Source organism: Epinephelus moara, chromosome 17 (assembly GCF_006386435.1).
Source record: "Epinephelus moara isolate mb chromosome 17, YSFRI_EMoa_1.0, whole genome shotgun sequence".
Taxonomy (NCBI): Eukaryota; Metazoa; Chordata; class Actinopteri; order Perciformes; family Serranidae; genus Epinephelus; species Epinephelus moara.
The window spans coordinates 30,342,055-30,355,540 of record NC_065522.1 but is presented as its reverse complement, the minus strand read 5'-3'; the positions used below and the strand labels follow the sequence as shown (position 1 = coordinate 30,355,540).

At 39.8% G+C, this 13,486-nt stretch overlaps 1 protein-coding gene across 4 annotated transcripts in view; it reads left to right on the top strand.

Moving 5' to 3' along the window:
* LOC126404273 (gastrula zinc finger protein XlCGF17.1-like) overlaps positions 1–13,486 on the top strand; it is a 331,284-nt gene that overhangs the window by 207,774 nt on the left and 110,024 nt on the right. Inside the window, exon 1 of one of the 4 annotated variants that reach the window (XM_050067371.1) lies at positions 160–407. The exons of the other annotated variants lie outside the window; for them this stretch is intronic. Within the exon in view, the coding sequence (XP_049923328.1) occupies positions 215–407 (193 nt within the window). The 5' untranslated portion in view covers positions 160–214. Of the gene's footprint in view, positions 1–159; positions 408–13,486 lie in introns of those variants that run through there. 4 annotated transcript variants of the gene reach the window in all.

Sequence of the window (13,486 nt, the reverse complement as noted above, 5' to 3'; positions counted from 1 at the left end):
TATGCCAGTCTGGGGATCGGTATATACCAGTCTAGGGATCTTTATGCCAGTCTGGGGATCGGTATATACCAGTCTAGGGATCTTTATGCCAGTCTGGGGATCGGTATATGCCGCTGAGCAGCAATCGACATACCTTCAGCCACTTTTCGATCTCGGCGCTACTGTGGAATTGGGCCTTAGTAGAGTGTCTTTGTCGTGTTTTTAAAGTGTGAACATGTCTAAAGTCCAAATGCTGAGAGCGTTGGTGAAGCAGCGACTAACTGCGGCTGCTGAAGAGATATTTGGGCTGGTTGAAAGAATGATAGCAGAGTACGAGGAGGAACTTTGTCGATCAAAAGAGGAGAACGAGCGACAACGGAAACTACTGGACGCTGTTTTCAACCCTCAACTTCGGTTACACAGAGCAGGTTTGTTCATTAAACATTACAAGTTCATTATTAATAATATAACTGCAGGTTTGTTCAATAAATATTCAGCCTGTCTGATTATACGCTGCGTTAGCTTCTCTGGTGTTGTTAGCTTCTCTGGGGTCGTTAGCTTTTCTGGGGTCGTTAGCTTCTCTGGTGCCGTTAGCTTCTCTGGTGTCGTTAGCTTCTCTGATGTCGTTAGCTTCTCTGATGTCGTTAGCTTCTCTGGTGTCGTTAGCTTCTCTTGTGCCTTTAGCTTCTCTGGTGTCGTTAGCTTCTCTGGTGTCGTTAGCTTATCTGGTGCCGTTAGCTTCTCTGGGGTCGTTAGCTTCTCTGGTGTTGTTAGCTTCTCTGGTGCCATTAGCTTCTCTGGTGTTGTTAGCTTCTCTGATGTCGTTAGCTTCTCTGGTGTTGTTAGCTTCTCTGGTGTCGTTAGCTTCTCTGATGTCGTTAGCTTCTCTGGTGCCGTTAGCTTCTCTGGTGTCGTTAGCTTCTGTGGTGTCGTTAGCTTCTGTGGTGCCATTAGCTTTTCATTACCATCCTTAAATGATTATCATTGTTTCTTCTCTCATCATATTTTGTATTGTTAATATGAATCAGCGAAGTTACTCCAGCTGTCAAGCAAATGTAGTGTAGTATGAATGTACAATATGAACCTCTGAGATGTTGTAGAGTAGAAGTATAAAGTAGCAGGAAATAGAAATACTCAAGTAAAGTACAAGTTAAGAGAGCTGAAGAGAAAAGAGTCTTATGGGGTAGTTTGGTTTGTTTACATCAAATTCACCTTCCTAACATCAAATTCACCTTCCTACAAACATGGGTCTTTTCTTCAGGCCTTAAATGCAGGGCTTATTTTAAACTTTCTCTTGTTACTTTCCCATCAGAACCCTTTAATTTAACTTGGGATGCAGCTAAATTCTTTATTTCCTGTTGGTTCAGAAATACAATTAAATTCATGTTTTTTTTTTAAACTTCAACCCACCGCCCAATAATTAGTAAACAATACAGTTTGTATATATGAGCAAACTGCTCTTTCTTTATTAAATATTCACGTCCATACACTTCAGATTATCCCCGAAATAAGCTTTAGATATTCTTAAAAGATCCCAGAGAACAGACTCCTGCAGCAGCTGCAATTTGGCATTGTTTCAATGTATTAATATCACAACAGTAGCAAACAATACCAATGCTGAGGGTAAACACTACAGTTATATGGCTGTCCATGTATGCAGGTCACAGGGAGACGTGGATGCTGCTCTGTAGAGCGCTCGATTTATGTGCATTAACTGTGAGTGAGAAGATGATGAGGGAGGGGCAGAGGGTACTTGCGTTGTCCACCACCAGTGTGTTTTGGCTTTGACACAGCTGAGTGAACACTGTGAAGCTGTTTGATGCTCAGAGATCTGTAGACGTTCAATCAGAAGTTTTGAGTTGTGATGTGAATGAACGACAACATTTCTCTGGAACATCTGTGTGTGTGTGTGTGTGTGTGTGTTTATTGTTTCCTGCAGATGTCCAGCAGCTGTTGGTGGTTGAAGAAGAGGTTCCTCCTGAGCAGCAAGAGTGGAGCTCCAGTGTGGACCAGGAACTCTGGATCAGTCAGGAGGGAGAGCAGCTTCAAGGGCTGGAGGAGGATGATATCACCAAGTTCACATCCACTCCTGTCCCTGTGAAGAGTGAAGATGATGAAGAGAAACCTCAGTCCTCACACCTTCATCAAAGACACACTGAACAGATGGAAACAGAAGCAGAGGGAGAGGATTGTGGAGGAGCAGAACCAGCCAGGAACTCAGATCCAGTTACACATTTACAACCAGAGGCTGATGACAAGACTGGAGAATCTTCTGAACCAGAGACTGATGACAGTGATGATTGGATGGAGACCAGAGAACCTCAGTCAGGTTTAAACTCTCTGAAAAATGATGAAGTCCCTGTCAGTGATTTGATTGTTGGTGAGAAACGATTTAGCTGCTCTGAGTGTGGGAAAAGATATGGTCAGAGGGCACATCTGACGAGTCACATGAGATCTCACACAGGAGAGAAACCATTTAGCTGCTCTGAGTGTGGGAAAAGTTATAGTCAAAGTGGAAGTCTCAAGACACACATGAGATCTCATACGGGAGAGAAACCATTTAGCTGCTCTGAGTGTGGGAAAAGATTTTCTGAAAATGGAAGTCTGAAAAAACACATGATAATTCATACAGGAGAGAAACCATATAGCTGCTCTGAGTGTGGGAAAAGATTTGGTTACAGTGGAGTTCTGAGGCAACACATGAGATCTCATAGAGGAGAGAAACCATTTAGCTGCCCTGAGTGTGGGAAAAGATTTGGTCAGAGGGGACATCTGAAGGTTCACATGAGAACTCATACATGAAAAAAACCATTCAGCTGCTCTGAGTGTGGGAAAAGAATTGGTCACAGTGAAGATTTGAAGAAACACATGAGACATCATACAGGAGAGGAACCATTTAGCTGCCCTGGGTGTGGGAAAAGATTTGGTCAGAGGGGACATCTGAAGAGTCACATGAGATCTCATACAGGAAAAAAACCCATTGAGCTGCTCTGAGTGTTGGAAAAGATTTGGTCACAGTTAGGGCTGTGACAATAACCGCATCACCGCAATACCGCGGTCACGTGATGCCTACCGCGGTGAAAAGGTCATCACCGCACCAAAAAATAAATAAATAAATAAATTTTAAAAAAAGCTGATCATGGCGGCAGATCTGGTTCCCAAGCCAAATGTTAAAAGAATACTCCGACGATTTGGGAGTTATGCCCTTTCGCTATCATTTTCATATTGAGACAACATGATGGATATCGTTTTTGTGTCTGTACGTCCAGTGGCTGGGTCTCAGTGGTTAGTATTGAGGTCAGTACGTCCGGCGCTGTGATCCGCGGAGGGATACACCGGTGAGCAGGCACAGACACAGACGTAGCTTGTAAACTCAGCTGTTTATTTAGCCTAACGATACCTCCGGACTATAGTAGCTGCAATGGACGACTTTCAACGCGATTTTGAGGAGTTTCTTGTAGCGGACACAGACCCAGAGCCATACCTGTTTGAGCCGGAGCATACAGATGAGGAACTCCCAGGTGCTGGATGCTGAGCAGGCGAGAAAAGAGGCTGAATCCTCCGGAGCGGCAGAGCAGCAACGGGTCGAGGGGAGATGGAGGTCAGGGGAGGACTGGTGGTGTAGCTGCGGGACTAGCTAACATATTCCTACGGAGGTGAAACCATTTTGCTGCACAGAATGGGATTCGGTGCTACCATCGATGGGGAGATACATCATCAGGAGGAAAACCGCCGCAGAGAGTGCATCACAAGGAGTGAAAACTTTGCAGCAATCACTAAGTTAAACTGGAAAAAACACCCAGACCTGCAGGAGCTGATGGACAGCTTTCAGTCTGGTGAGTAATATCGTCCGTGTCGTGTCTTTGTTTGCTTTTACCGAGTGACCTAGCGTACTTGTCCCAGAGCCAGCTGCAGCTGTTGCTCACCGGTGTATCCCTCCGCGCAAGACGTAAACACACTATAGTTCCGTGTATCAAACTTCTTCTAAAACGACTAAAAAGGACCCTCGTTTTTTGAATTAATGTTTAAACATGTTTATTTTAAATGTACGTGCTGAAATGCCAGCTTCAGGGTTTCTGTAATGTTTATTTGTTCACTTTTACTGTAGGCAACAATATCCATCATCTTGTCTCAATATGAAAATGATAGGGAAAGGGCATAACTCCCAATTTGGGAACATTTTGGATGGGGCAGCCAGTGGATTTGGATGAGGCAATATGGCGTATTTGTTGGGAAGAAGTAGCAGTTTCTCGAGGAAATATCTCGGGGGGCGTATCACCGCGGTGTGGCGGTGATACGTCACTCTGTCACCGCGGTGAGAAAAAATACATACCGTCACAGCCCTAGTCACAGTGGAGATTTGAAGAGACACATGAGATGTCATACAGGAGAAAAACCCTTTAGCTGCTCAATTTGTGGGAAATCATTTACACAGAATGGAAATTTACACATAGACATGAAAAGTCATGAAGGAGAAAAAGGATTCAGCAGTTCAGTCTGAAAAAAAAAACAGTGACAAGCGTGTTACAGCATAATACATTTTTTGATTGTGTTGCCTTTTTTTAAACATTATTTTGTAATTTACTTTATTGCTATCATTTTGATTTTTCATTTCTTGTTTTATTTATTTAGCTTATGTAATTATTCTGTCATCCCATAGTATTGCTTTAAGGTATGTCTTTTAACTGCGTATCTTTTATTATTGAGTTTTAGTGGGAATAAGTTGTACTGTTCTTGTAAAATTAAAAAGTGAAAATAGAATATTCAAAAAAAGAAATGACATGCTAAGGTGTAAATAAATTAAATAATATAAGACCATTTAGTTTGTTTAATAAAAGGACAAAGTATAGACCTGTTCTATAGGAAAGGTAACTTTAAATGACTTCTGTTGTGATCTGGTGCTATAAAGAAGATACAATTCTATAAAATTAACTTGACCTTCCTGGAGTGATGGGGCGCCCCCCAGAATATAATGATAGGGGAAACACTGAAGCTGCTGAGCGATCTTCATGACTCAGCCTTCATTTGGAATTGTGTGTTATCAGCTTCACACTCCCAGTTTGGAGAAGCAGACAAGAGAACTGGCAACGAGTCTGGTTGCTTTGAGGAGAGTATCATATAACTGCATCAGTTAATTTGTCCTCATAGCTCCCATGCCATTTTTGGTTTCTTTTGTGTTCATCTGTATCATTTTGTGTCCCCTCTCTAAATTGTCAGAAAAGTCAGAAAACAATCAACATCTCCCAATGGTTGGGTCAAGACAGCAGATAACAATGGAGCAACACTCAGATCTGGAAAAAGTTATCCTGATGGATTATGTGTTAAAGGTTTGATTTTATTTCCTGAATGTTACACTTATGGACTATCTGTGTAAACTGCCCATCAAAATATTAAAGGTTGGATTGAATCATTCTGATGTTATACTCATGGATTCCCTGTGTAAACTGTCTATTCATATTTAGTGATCTTAATTGTGTGTCCTTGTGTACATGGTCTGTGTGGATTTCTTCATTGTCTTTCTCTTTTTCATCTTTGTAGTATTTTACTGAGTTAACTAATGGATTAGGGTATACACTGGAAAGTGCCTCGATAAAGCCACTCCAAGGATTCTTGCATCTCTCCATCATGTTTCTGTCTCTCATGTACGCCTTTTTTTTTATGTGAAATCAAATGAACTAAACTAAAAATCAACTGGAACAGTTCATAGTTCATAGTTCAAGTCATTATTTCGAATAAGTGTATTTTAGTCATTTATCCTCCTGTATGTTTTTTTCTGAGTAAGTCTGTAATTCCGTGGAACACTTCTGGACTTTTATTTTGAAGCCCATGAACTCATCTCTACCGGAAGCTGTACTCTTGGCAACTCAGAGTTGGGTGTGGAGTGGTGACGTGGTAGGAGAGCGCGGATTACAAACGGATTCACAAACAACATTGATCATTTTTGGCATTTGAGACGATTTTCTGGACTTTGGACTTGGCGGTTGGCATAAACTGGTTTGTGACTGGATCAGGATGGCGGATCAGGTAGTAGGATTAGATGATGATGATGATGATGATGATGATGATGATGATAGTATACATTTTGATGACTGGACTCCAGTTTCTAGTGGGAGAGGGCGAGGAAGAAGCAGGCGTGAGGCAGAAGGCCTGAGTCAAATCAGTAAAAGAAGCTTGGAAGAAAACAGTTCAGAGGAAGACAGGAGAGTTGTTTGAAAAAAGGTTATGAGGGAGGGATTTAAAATAAATTCTGAAAGGAAGATGAGCATGTGTCCGATCATGCTGTTGAGGGAACTGAAAAAGAAGCAAGGAGAGGTGGAGATTGCTCAGACTTTGAGGGATGGAAACTTGTTGATAATATGTAAAACGGAGGAACAGAAGAATAAAGCTTTGCCGATAGAAAGTATTTGCAAGAAAATGATAAGTGAAAGAAGGATTCTGGGTGAGAATAAAGTGACAAGTGACTATCCTATTATCACTGTCGTAGGAATGCGAGTAGAAGGATATGATAATGACGGATCACAGAAATGGGCTTTTAGTAGTGCTCATTGGAGGAAATTTGGGTATATTTGTGATCAAGAAATGCAGAAAATTGATATTAATGAAGATGTTGATCATTTAAATCTTTGTGTTTGTGAAGATATTTTAGAGGCTGCAAAGAAGGCCAGTCAGAAGAAGGGGAGTCAGCACATAAAGAAGATTGTTCCATGGTGGACAAAGGAGTGTGATAAAGCAATAAAGTCACGAAATAAAGCTTTTAAAATGTTGAAAAGAAATCACAGTTTTCAGAATCTTATTGAATATAAGAAGAGAGGAATCAGTAATGTCAAGACTCTGGTTCAGACATACTTCGCTTAACTATACATTATTCAAAATAAGTAAACATAATACAGGGAGGTGTGATTACTGTGGCCAACTAGAAACAGTAGCACATGTTATATGTCGGGGGTATGAAACTGATAGACAGCAGTTGATTAACAATCTAAGAAACAATAAGGTAGCCTACCATTTGATATCATGGACATTCTGCAACAGGACTCAGGAAATAAGAGGTATGGATTCAATTTTCAGATTCTAAGAATGAGTTATTTGATGGAGAGGATATAATTTCTCTTTTTTTAAGAGGGTGTAATAGTCATTTTGATCCATACTACATTCCACATGGTGGCGGTAATGCGCCAATTTGTTGTTTGCCAACCGCCAATAAAACAGTAGAAGAAGAAGAAGAAGAAAGGTGTGTTAGCAGAGGGAGTTTGGAGAGAAGGAGGAAGTGGATTGATAGCGTGGGTAACTACAAACAACTGTATCGTGAATGTAATAATCATGAATTTTGGTAGTGAGGATGAAGGTTGGGATTGTGGAGGATTGTGGCAGAAAGTGGCGAATCTCAAAAGAAAGAAAAAGAAAAGGAGAGGACTAGCTCCTCAAGCAGTTCGGGGGCAGAATCGGACGAAACAGTTAAGAGAGTGAGGGCAGATCGAAGCCCGAGAACTGAATATGGGAGCAATGACTGGAAAGTGATTATTGTATTTGTTCAGAATTTTCACCTTATTACGGTGGCTAAAGCTCTCGAAAAGGATGTTGGCAAAGTAAAGTTTGCGAAGTACCTGAATAACAAGCGCATACTTGTACATGCAATGAGTAAGAAGCAGCAAGATGAGCTATTGAAAATGAATACTCTGGATGGTAAAAAAGTCAAAACCCATGTTCCTGGCACAGCGGCTAGACATAGGGGAGTCATTTCTGGAGTACCACTATCTGTCTCAGTGGAAGAGATTAAAACAGAACTGAAGGGAGGTAAAGTGCTTGATGCTAAACGCATTACTAATAAAAGAGATGGAGAACGAGCGGAAACGCTGTCAGTAATTATTGACTTTGAACATGACATTCCAAGAAAAGTTATGCTAGGCCTTTTCTGCTACACAGTAAGAAAGTTCATTCCTCCAGCTTTAAGGTGCTTTAAATGTCAGAGAATGGGACATACTGCAAAACAGTGTAAAGGTAGAGAAAGATGTGCAAGACGTGGAGGAGACCATGCATTTGGAAAGTGTGGGAAAGATGTGCCGATTAAGTGTTGCAATTGTGGAGGAGACCACAGTGCAGCTTTTGGGGGCTGTGTGGTACAAAAGCAAGCAAAAGAAGCCCAAAGATATAAGATTCTAAACAAAGTGTCATATGCAGAGGCTGTTAAGAGTGTTAATAATGCACAGGTAGCGAAGGAAAACAAAACTGAGAGGAGTAACATTGTTAACAGTACTGATCCTCCTGTTGCAGGAAACAGTAAGATGCACCAGACAGGCCAGCATGAGACCTCCCACAAGTGTAAGGTAAAGGAAGGAACTCTGCTAGTTGATAAAGTAAATTTTGTGGCATTCATATGCAAAGTGGTTTACATTGGATTAGAACAAAATGACAGGAATGAGAGAATTGAAACGATTGTTGAAGCTGCAAAGGAGTATCTTGGGATCTCAAGTGTAGAGTGTAAAACAATACAAGAAATGATGAACCCTTTTACTTATGATGTTTTTAGCGATTAATCTAATAATGGTACTCACAGTTTTTCAGTGGAATGCCAGGAGTTTAATCGCAAATGGTCAGGAATTTAAGAAAGTCATTAAAGACTTGAGTGTTAAACCAGACATAATATGTATTCAGGAAACATGGTTAAGACCCCATCTAGACTTTGTTATGGTGGGTTACAACTCAGTCAGACATGATAGAGCAAATAACCAAGGGGGTGGATGTATCACGTTCATTAAAGACAATTTAGCATTTAAAAGAATAAGTACTGCAAATGAACATGAATGTACAATTGTTGAGGTGTACAGTACACAAAACCCAGTGAAAATAATTAATTATTACAACCCTTGCCATACTCTAACTGCAGCTGTGTTCAAGGAAATGATGGGTGAGGAAAGACACAGAGAAGTTTGGTGTGGTGACTTCAATGCACACAACAGTTTATGGGGAAGTGACCATACTGATAATAATGGTACAGTGGTGGAAGAAATGATGGACACAAGAAATCTTGTATGTTTAAACAATGGTGGAGGAACGCGTTTAGATGTAAATAGGAATAAGATGTCTTGTATTGATTTAACACTGGTTTCTGCAAGTATGTATAGCCTATGCGATTGGGAAATATACAAAGACAACATAGGGAGTGACCATTTTCCCATCATGTGGACTTTAGAAATTGATAAATGTATTCAAGAAAGAGCCCCTATATATAGATGGTGCTTTAAAAAGGCTCAGTGGAACACTTTTAAAGTATGTTGCAGGGAATTGGCTGACAGTATTAAGATGGAGGGTAATGTGGATGAGTGTACTGCCGAAGTTACAAATATGATATCTGAAGCTGCCTCAAAAAGTATTCCTAAAACTGTAATAAGAGGGAATAAGAGAATGGTGCCATGGTGGAACGATGAATGTAGTTTGGCTATTAAAGAAAGGAATATTGCCCTCAGAAATCTCAGAAACAATTTGAGTCTAGACAATCTGATCGAATACAAAAGAAAAAGAGCTAGAGCTCGCAAAATAATTAAAATTGCTAAAAGGAATACTTGGAGAGACTTTTGCTCTACTATTGGAAGAGAAAGAGATGTCAGTCATGTATGGAATATGCTCAGAAAGATGAGTGGAAGAAAGGCTGCCAATAAAATATCAGTTCTTGCTAATCAAGATTGCCTAGCAATAACAGATGTGGAAAAGGCCAATGTTTTAGGGAGGATATTTGCAAATGTTCATAGTGGCAATCATCTTACAGACATACATAAACGAAAGAAGGAGGAAGTTTTAAAAGATAATGGAAATGTGTACACCAAAAAGGTAGACTGTAGCTCAGCCACTGATATGGATTTCTCCTTGAGGGAAATGAGAAGGGCTTTAAAAGGCAGCAAGAATTCTGCTCCAGGACCAGATCAGTTGAGTTATGTCATGTTCAGACAATTACCAGAGGAAGCACTAGAAATCGTACTAAAACTTTTCAATAAGATTTGGTCAGAAGGAAAACTACCTGATGAGTGGAAGTTGGCGTTAGTTTTGCCATTTGTTAAACCAGGGAAAGATGCAGCTAATGCTGAAAATTACAGGCCTATTGCCCTCACTTCACATTTATGTAAATGGATGGAAAAAATGATTGTTTACTAGCTATCATACCTTTTAGAGGAAAAACATCTGTTAAATGAGAATCAGAGTGGCTTCAGGAGATGACGGAGCAATCTGGAAAAGGGAGAAAAACACGCCACATGTTCTGAAATGCATCCAGAAAGCAATAACAGATGTAGTGAGATGGTCCTATGATTGGGGATTTAAAATCTCTGTTTCAAAATCATGTTATATGTTGGTTACTAAAAAGAAAATAGATAACAAGCAGGTGTTAACTCTTTACAGTAAGCCCATGGAAAGAGTCAGAGTGTTTAAGTACCTAGGTCTATGGATTGATGATAAATATATGTGGAAAAATCATATTGAGAAAGTTGAGACCAAATGTAAAAAGGTGTTAAACCTCATGAGGTGTTTGGCCGGTCTGACATGGGGAGCTGACAGAGAGGCATTACTACACATATACAGGGCTCTGTTGAGAGCCACCTTGGATTATGGATGTATGGTGTTTGATATAGCTGCAAAAAGTCATCTACAAAAATTAGACAGGATGCAATATAGAGCATTAAGACTTTGTCTTGGAGCAGTTAATACCACACCCATCAATGCTTTGCTGGTGGAATCCAGTGAACTGCCGTTGAATTTAAGAAGAACTAAATTATCACTAGCATATTGGATAAGAATTCAGGGAAAAGGAAATGGAAATATAGCTTCTTCTGTTCTGCAAAACTGTTGGGAGTACGTAACTTTTACTGGTAAAGGGTTTGGATGGGAAATTAATAAGAAGGTGAAACAGTACAAATTAGATTCCATACAGCATAGTCCAGCAGTTATAATTAGCAGCATTCCTCCATGGATATTTCCACAACCCAAAGTTAACCTGCAAATATTAGACAAGAAAACAGAGTGGATAAAGAATAATCTGAACATAGGATATCTGGCTCAAAAATATCTGAAGAGCAGCTATTACAGCTACCTGCAGATTTTTACAGATGGATCTAAACACCCAAATAATGAGCATGTAGGAGTAGGCATTTACATCCCAGAGTTTGATAAAGGTATTGTCAAAAGAATTTCAAACAAGTTGTCAGTGTTCACGGCAGAAATGGTAGCAATAATAATCAGTCTTCAGTGGGTAGAGCAGGTCAAACCACTTAAAGTAGTTATATGTTCAGATTCTGCAGCTGCAATGCGGAGTATTCAATCTGGAGAAACAGCTCGAGAAGATTTACTGTTAGAAGTGTACTTCATTTTATTGAACCTACAGCATCTAGGGATAGATGTCCACTTCTGTTGGATTCCGGCGCATGCAGGCATTGAGGGAAATGAGATAGCAGACAAACTGGCTAAAAGTGCATTAAACAAAAATGAAAATGATATTTTAGATCTTTGTTTTGGGAGAGAAGAGGCAAATCAATAATCCACCAGGGAATTAAGACAAAATGGCAGGAAATATGGAATAATGACACAAAGGGTAGGGAATATTACAAAATTCGAAAGTGTGTCAGAGTGAAAAGGTCCAGAAAGAAATGTAGGAAAGAAGATGTCACGTTCACTAAGATAAGACTAGGACACACAGGACTAAACAGTACACTGTTTCTCATGAAAAAGAGAGAATCAGATACATGTGAAACTTGTGAACTTAGAGAAACTGTTGAACATGTACTATTTGGATGTAGGAAATTCATTACAGAAAGGAAAAGGTTGAAGGATGGTGTGGTCAAAATGGGTAGGGAATGGAGCATCAAAGGGCTCCTAGAGCTAGGAGAGAAACAGGCTGAGGTTCAAAGGGCAGTTCTTAAGTACATATATGAAACAGGATTAATGTCCAGAATATGAGTATTTATTATTGATTTTTTTTTAAATCTATGAAATGAACCCAGTATAAAGTCATGATGTTACACACTCCGATACAATAGGTGGCGGCATGCACCTTTAACGTTGGTTTGTAGCCCGTTAAAACTGAAGAAGAAGAAGAAGAAGAAGAAGAAGAAGAAGAAGACGGAGGAAGAAAGAAAGAAGAAGTGCGTTAGCAGAGTGTCTTTGTTGTGTTTTCAAAGTGTGAACATGTCTAAAGTCCAAATGCTGAGATTGTTGGTGAAGCAGCGACTAACTGCGGCTGCTGAAGAGATATTTGGGCTGGTTGAAAGAACGATAGCAGAGTACGAGGAGGAACTTTGTCGATCAAAAGAGGAGAACGAGCGACAACGGAAACTACTGGACGCTGTTTTCAACCCTCAGCTTCGGTTACACAGAGCAGGTTTGTTCATTAAACATAACAAGTTCATTATTAATAATATAACTGCAGGTTTGTTCAATAAATATTCAGTCTGTCGATGTTTATACGCCGCGTTAGATTAGTGATCATGTTATTATTATGCAGTCTATAATCATCTGTTCTATGCCTGATGAATTTTCTTATCAGTCTTTTACATTAGCTTACATTTGAGCCATTATTTCCATGTTCTTGATGTTGTGATTTTATTGTACAGTAAGTTGTTAAGTCTGCTTTAATAAGAGCACTATAAATAAATCATCAATAATTTGTCTTAGGTTTATAATAATGATAATTAAAATACAACTATATGGGCGCTATTAATAGCCACAGCTGTGCTTAATGGTCGCGTGTAACGACAGACTGTCTCTTAAGTGTCAGGTGTAATGAGTGGTAAAACTGGCGCACATAGATACGCAAACAGATTTAAGTGTGCCTCTCAGTCAATTCATGTCTCAGTGTGGGAGTGCAAACATGCGCCCAGCTTCACAACGACTATGTAAAACAGAATCTGGAGCACATGAGGATTTATAAATCCATAAACTTTATAGATTAACACTCGGCCTAAACAGGACCCTTGTATAACTTTTTCAAGCTTCAGTCAGGGTGTCAGTCAGGGTGTCAGTGAGTGTGTGAATGGCGGTCCTGCACGTTGGAGTCTCCGTATCCATGGCAGCATGACGCTGAGTGACGGACCTGTCATTCTGTGTAATCCTCCTCTGCAAATTCTGATTTAATATTTCTCTGCTATGTTCCATGAAACTGTGTTCTGTATTGATTTAGTAAGGGACAGTACATTTTAAATGTGGGATGGTCCCGTATTATACGGGACAGTGGCAACCCTATGTGAGACCCAAACACACTTGGTTAAAAAGGAAAACAACAAATGCTGTGAGATTCATTTATTTATTTTATTTTTCATTTATTTATTCCTTTTGACCCCTCCCTGGGGTATAAGGGGCAGACAACAAAAAATAACATTAACAAATCAGGACAGGCGGCAGCCAATGCACAGCAAAATAAATAAAACAGAATTTGTGTACATACATACAAGTCAAAGCAAATCAAGAGAAACTATTCAAGATTTTCTTTAAAAGTTTCAACAAATTTGACAAGACCTTTACTTTTCGA